The following is a 6233-nucleotide window of genomic DNA, read 5'->3' on the forward strand; positions in this document are numbered from 1 at the left end:
ACCCAGGACAATGAATCATGGAAGGTTTGGTGACAGGTAAGGGCTTGTTTTCATTTTGTTATGGGGAAGAAACACAATGGCAAATTATCACCTTGATCAAAGGAGATCTTGGCACTAAATTTAGGAAACAGTGCATATACAAATAAAAAAATCTAGAAATTGATTATTGTAAAACTGCCTTTATCAGCCTTCAACTTGGAAAGTCACCCGGCACCTAGTTTGGAGCCCACTACGTTAGCTGGTGAGGTCCACAAGGGAACATGTATTATTTTCTTTCTTTGTACCTCTACTACCAAGCAAAATACCTGGCACAAAGTCATTATCCTTCTGTTAAATAATAAAAGAACTGGAGTATCCATCTCAGCTTTCCCCGTTTTCCTCATATTTTTCCTAATTCTTGCTAAGATGGAGTAATTGGGATGCTAGAAACATTTTCTGGCTAAAGGAGTCCTAAACCAGAAGTGGTAACATCAAAATATATATGATGAATTTCAAAGGGAAGGCGAGGGTGGGTGGGGAGAGATTAACTGGGGAATTTATATGCATATATGCATTGCCCATGGACACAGACAATAGTGTGCTGAAGGCCTGGGAGGGGTGGTGCAGGGTGGAGGGGGTCAGTGGGGGGGAAAAAACACAAAGGGGACATCTGCAATACTTTCAACAATAAAGATAAATTTAAATATATATGCATACACAGTTAGATGCAAAAATTGCCTTTATTACCCAAGAAGCAGGGTTGTAACAAATGAAAGGGACACTTTGAGTCATGTTTCCTGTGTGGGGTCCTGGTTTCATTGCAGTCATGGTCACACAATGGGGTTTTCATCCTCCTTCTCAGATCAGTTGGCAGCAGCGGGCAGTGGTCCAGTCTACCACGCTGCACTGGCAGTGACAGGTGGTTTCCCTTCGGATATCCCAGGAACCACAGCCATAACCACAAGCACAGCCGGTGACAAAAGTCCCTGCATGGGCACATGAGACATGGAGGTCAGAGCCCTGAGATTTTGAGAGGCTAGAGGAGTCCTAAGCCAGAGTGGTAACATCAAAAATATATATGACGAATTTCAGAGGGAAGGCGGGGGTGGGTGGAATAAATCTAGGTTTTGTGGGTTCTAAAGTTAATTCAATTGTGAAAGTCCTCTTTAATAAAATAACACATTTAGGTATATGGCCATGGAGGAGATCTGTGAAAGTGAGGGGGCTAGGCACTTCTGTTCCCTCACATTCATGATAAATTCACCTCTGTGCTGGTGCCTCTAGCCATTGAAACAGGGCAATAGATTGAAAAAGGGAAATAATTGGCAGGGGACTTGGTAGGTGATAGGACTGTAACAGGACAATTAAGAGGAAGGGCTCATATATCAGGTCATGAAAGAAAGGTGGGGAGGGAAGAGGCGGAAACCCAAGATTCTTCAGTAGCTTCCTTAAGGGAAATGAGAATGGGTAAGCGATCTCTGGGAGCCAGGAGTCATTACTCAGCTGTGGATGGACAGGGGAGAGCACAGGGCATCTTACCCACCATCCCTCCTATGGAATTACTCACCTGGAGGGCAGGAGGACAGTTTGCCAGAGTTGGTGACACTGGTACATGAGATCCTTGTTGGGGGAGGTGGATTGCACTCTGAGTAGGAGAGAAGAAGGGGTATTGCACATGGTCTGTTTCCCATAATGCCCTCCTCAATCTCCTCTTCCTCAGATATGTCCCTGTGTCCATGAATAGGTGACTAACTAGTTTTAATGTTTAGTTTTCTAATTTTTCAAATGAAAGTAATAGTTGTACTTACCTCAGAAAGTGAAAATTAACTGAAATAATCTGTGTAAAACTTTTCATCATACCTCATTCATAATGAGTGTTCATAAATTATTACTCTCCTCCTCCTCCTCCCCCTCATCCTCATCACCATCAATTTCACTATATCAAGGAAACCTGAACTTTTAGCCAAGAGTCCAGAAGGAGATGGGGGAGTGGGAAAGCCCTGGGCAGGAATCTTGGGCTTGAGTGGAGTGATTAGAGATTGAGTTTCAGGGATGGGACAGCAGAGAAGCTAGGGTTTAGGAGCAGGAAGCATGATCAGGGGTTATTGTCCCGCTTCCCCCAATTCTAGTCAATTACCCAAACTTTGGATAGCGTCCTTTATCTTTTCATCCACGATGGCATCTAAGGACTGCTGAGTCCTCCCTGCGTTCATCAGCAGGAGAAGGAGGATGGGGATGAGAAGGCTGCAAGGGGTAGGCTTCATTTTGTGGAAAGGCAGTATCCTGGAGCTGGGAGGAAAGATTGGAAAAAAGCTGAGATCTCTGAGCCTGTGTGCTGGGAAGGAAGGGAGAAGAGAACGTGGAGAAATGGCAGTGTCCGATGGAGTTTGGATCTCTCTAAGTAGTTTGGAGAAGCAAGGAAGGTGGCTGTAGAGAGGATTCACTCACCAAAAAGCTCAGAAAAGGTCTGCAAAGGTCTGCAAAACATCCTTCAGGCAAGGATGTTTTATAGCCTGGGTACTGCTTAACACACAAGCATGTACACACATGCAAACACATTCTGTAGTACATTTTCAGAGACTCTGCCAATTGGGGAGTGCACACAACAGTGATGATCTTTAGTTTGTCCTTGGTAAACACTGGCTGTCTTTGTTCTGCTTCTCTAGTGCCAAGGGGAATTATCTGGCTTTCCTGTTCTTCCCTCTCTTTTCTTCTTGGCAATCTGATAAGACTGGCACATGGAATTTCTGTTGACTACCCTAGATTACAGGCTGTTTGTTTTGTTTTTGTTTTTAATCAGGAAAAGGTTACTTTATGGTCTGCTGAATGAGGGCTCTACTCATCACCTGTTAAGACATCATTTTATTGTCCCTGGCTAATCCCAGCTGTTGGAAAGTAGAAAATCTGATGACCCGTACTGTACAAACAAGGAAGCATACTGTTTACTTAACCAGAAGAATGGTGCTTGATTCCAAGGCTCTTTTGGAGATTCAACAGGGTCATTACCAACCTGATCTTTTCCCCTTTTTCTCCACCAGTCTCAGTTTATTGGCTTTTCATCTTTGATCTTGTCTCATCATGGTCACGAGGTGGCAGGTATCACATTGTCAGTAGAGATCCTGAGCAGGCCAAGTCCTCATGTTCTTGAGACTACATTGTAATGTGGGAGATAAATATATAATATGTCATATATTTAAAAATTCTCTGAAGAAAAAGAAATCAGGCAAGACAATTGAGTGTGCTTCTGTACTGTTGCTCATAATGCTCTGGAACGGCATTTCAGGAAAGGTAACCTGTGAGCAATGACCTGGAAAGGTGTGCGTGCAGTGAGATAGAGGAAGAGCTGGGGCAAATGCTTCAGGCTAAGAGGCAAACAGGACTACAGAGCCTAAGGCAGGATGCCCAGCCAGCGTAGCTCAGTGGTTGAGCATCGACCTACGAACCAGGAGGTCACAGCTGGATTCTCGGTCAAGGCACAAGCCCAAGATGCAGGCTCAAGCCCTGTGAGGCTATGCAGGAGGCAGCTGAGTGATGATTTTCTCTCATCCTTGAGTAATTCCTCTCTGAAATCAATAAAAATATATATTTTTAAAATAGAGCTTAAGGCAGGGAGATGGTTGGTGTGTTGAAGGAAAGCTACAAAGACTGACCAGAGTGAGTGAAGTGAATATGGGAAAGAAAAGTTAGAAAAGAGGTAAAAAAAAATACAACCGGGGCCAGGTCATTACATCTTGTTAAATCAACACATGGGCTTTGGACTTCACTGTAAATTTGACAGATAATTATTGGAGTGTTATGTTGAGGAGAATACACAAGATGATGTATGTTTTGTAAAGCTTGGGAAAGAGACTGGAGGGAAAACAGGTAAACAAGGAGACCAGGCAGGAGGTGTTTGCAGAGTTCCAGGTCTCAGAGGTGGTCAGGGAAGGAGTGAGAAGTGGATGAATTTGGGTTGGATATAGAAGGCTGAGCCTCTTTAGAGCTCACTGGCAGGTTAGATGTGGGGTACAGGGGAAAGAGAACAGCGAAAGATGAAGGTTATGTTCTGAACAACTTACTGAAAAGTGATGCCACTCACTGAAATGGGGGATCCTGGAAGAAGAGTAGATATCACCAGAATATTGAATCATATCTGATGATAAATTTAATATGCCTGTTAGATATCCAGACAGAGCTGTGGCATAGGCAATTGGTAAACAAGTTTGGGGTTCAGGGGAAAGGTAAGAGTCAAAGACATAAATCTGAGATTAATCTGTACACACAGATTGATATAACACAGATAATCTAAAAAAAGAAGATAAGAAACAATTTTAGGGCTCAGGTAAAGAAAGTGGTAGACTAGGAAGCAGACGACCAGGACAATGGTTTGTAAATATGAATTCAATGGCATTGACTAGTGAGTTTGCTGAGAATGGCAGGGAAAGAGAAGAGAACAGGATTACACAAGAGTTCTCTTAGATTAAATGGAGCCTCGACAGCAGTGATAGTGAATAGCACTTTTGGGTAACGCTTGCAGTCAGTGGCATGCCTAGTGCATTGGATACCAGGAGGGGACCACTTCTAACTCCTTTGTCATAACAAAATTACTTCCAGTCATTATTATGTAATGATCAATAATAATCATTACTTTTTATTCATTATCTAGTTTTAAAACAAAAATAACTATTAAACGAATGGATGTGAATTTTAAATATAGTGTTTACATCTAGTCTAATATTTTTGTGTGAACTAAAATTTGCACTCACAAAACAAAAATATTATACCTCTCAGTTTGCACAATCTTTGAATTTATATTTTGAAGCACAATTCAACTCCTCATAATAATATTGAATGACCAAATTGATATAATTCAAGTTCTGCTAATTTGTCTTTATAAGCACTTGATTGTCACTGCTTATTTGGAATCCACTGTTTAATTGCAGAAACATGTAGTAGCATAGGGTTTGGTGACACAAATGTAAACCTGAACATTTTAAGAACTAACTTAAAAATGAAGGCATATAGCTAAGACTGAGTATGTGGGGCCTCACTATACAAGAGGAGTTCTCTGAATTAACTCCCATGTAGAGTATGACTCTTTAAAATAAGTATTAAAATGTGCTAATTTGAAGTTTACATATCATTATCAACACTCAACAGTAATCACAGCAATTGTTTGGATCAGTGTTTTGGGGGAAGAGTGTTTTACCATCGACATTATTTAGAATTGCCAGTGTATGGTAATAATAAAAATTGAGTTGAGTTTTACACGAATTTATTATTGCTTTTAAAATCGCTATAGACAATGCACAGTGCTTTGTGCCTGCACCCTTACCCTTGTGGTCACTGCTTATGTTCTGAGGACATCGCCTCTGCATTCTTGGAAAATGGTTATCATCTTATACAGAGAGGGTGGAAGAAAGATTTTTGTTCCTCCAACATGTGTAGAGAAAGTAAGTGAAGTCTTTTAACATTTCTCTCTCCCTAGAGCTACTCTCTTCCTAAGAGTGCACTCCTTTCTTAATGACCCAAATGTGAAGGTACATTTTAAATCTTTCTTATCTCCTCCTCCCAAGCAATTCTCCACTGATTAATTTGTATTTTATTTTATATAAATAGAGTTTGAAGAGTTGGTAGCATAGGACAGAGGCTGTAAACATCCTCTGGGTAAAAGTAACTGGACAATTAAAGAAAGTAAAGGTCTGAAAGATGGGGCTGGGGTTGACAAGGTCTGTTCCAGGTTAAGCTAAGGCCAGCACTGTTTTCCTCTGCCTTTCTTTGTACACGGGACCTGGGGTCTTCAATGTTGAATGTAGAACCCTAAAGGTACACAGAATGATCCACTGGGTCATAAGTAAATAACAGAGCTTCTATTTTTATTTATTTTTCTTATTCTTTAATATTTTCTGTCTTATATATGCTTTAGAATAAACTATTAGTCAGCACATGTTTATAGTTTATAAATTGAATTTGTATGTATAATTAATTTTTAAAACTCATGGTGCATCTGAAAAAAGTAATAGAAGACCAAGAAAACCAAGAGCCACAGGAAGCTTGCAGAGTCTCAAACACAAGTTTCTAGGTCTGTTTTTCTCTAGAGTTGGCAAGTCTCAAACCATTGAAGTACTGCTATTTTATCCTGTAGATTCATATACTTTAGAGAGTACATGAGAAATCAGTCAGGTTGATACTATATGTAAAAAATGAGATTCAGATAAAAATTGAGAAGCTGACCTGCCCTGTATAGACATTAATCATGGGTTTGCTTGGAGACA

General features: G+C 40.7%; 1 protein-coding gene across 1 annotated transcript; it reads right to left on the bottom strand.

Moving 5' to 3' along the window:
• Positions 1 to 700: 700 nt before the first annotated feature.
• On the bottom strand, positions 701 to 2495 carry RETNLB (resistin like beta). The gene is made up of 4 exons (XM_006090088.2): positions 2428 to 2495; positions 2117 to 2268; positions 1547 to 1624; positions 701 to 965 (listed from the first exon to the last, which is right to left on the bottom strand). Exons 2-4 carry the CDS (start codon positions 2241 to 2243, stop codon positions 838 to 840), a joined length of 333 nt encoding a protein of 110 aa, XP_006090150.1. The 5' UTR covers positions 2244 to 2268; positions 2428 to 2495; the 3' UTR covers positions 701 to 837.
• Between the last annotated feature and the right edge of the window lie 3738 nt (positions 2496 to 6233).

This window comes from Myotis lucifugus, unplaced genomic scaffold, assembly GCF_000147115.1.
Source record: "Myotis lucifugus unplaced genomic scaffold, Myoluc2.0 scaffold_67, whole genome shotgun sequence".
Classification (NCBI taxonomy): domain Eukaryota; kingdom Metazoa; phylum Chordata; class Mammalia; order Chiroptera; family Vespertilionidae; genus Myotis; species Myotis lucifugus.

What these genes read in the sequence shown, in the direction of transcription:
- RETNLB (XM_006090088.2), bottom strand. Translation starts at nt 2,243, where the DNA reads ATGAAGCCTACCCCTTGCAGCCTTCTCATCCCCATCCTCCTTCTCCTG. An exon ending in GGACGCTATCCAAAGTTTGG is followed by an intron (nt 1,625 to 2,116) that starts GTAATTGACTAG and finishes TCTCCTACTCAG; the next exon opens with AGTGCAATCCACCTCCCCCA. An exon ending in ACTGTCCTCCTGCCCTCCAG is followed by an intron (nt 966 to 1,546) that starts GTGAGTAATTCC and finishes GTGCCCATGCAG; the next exon opens with GGACTTTTGTCACCGGCTGT.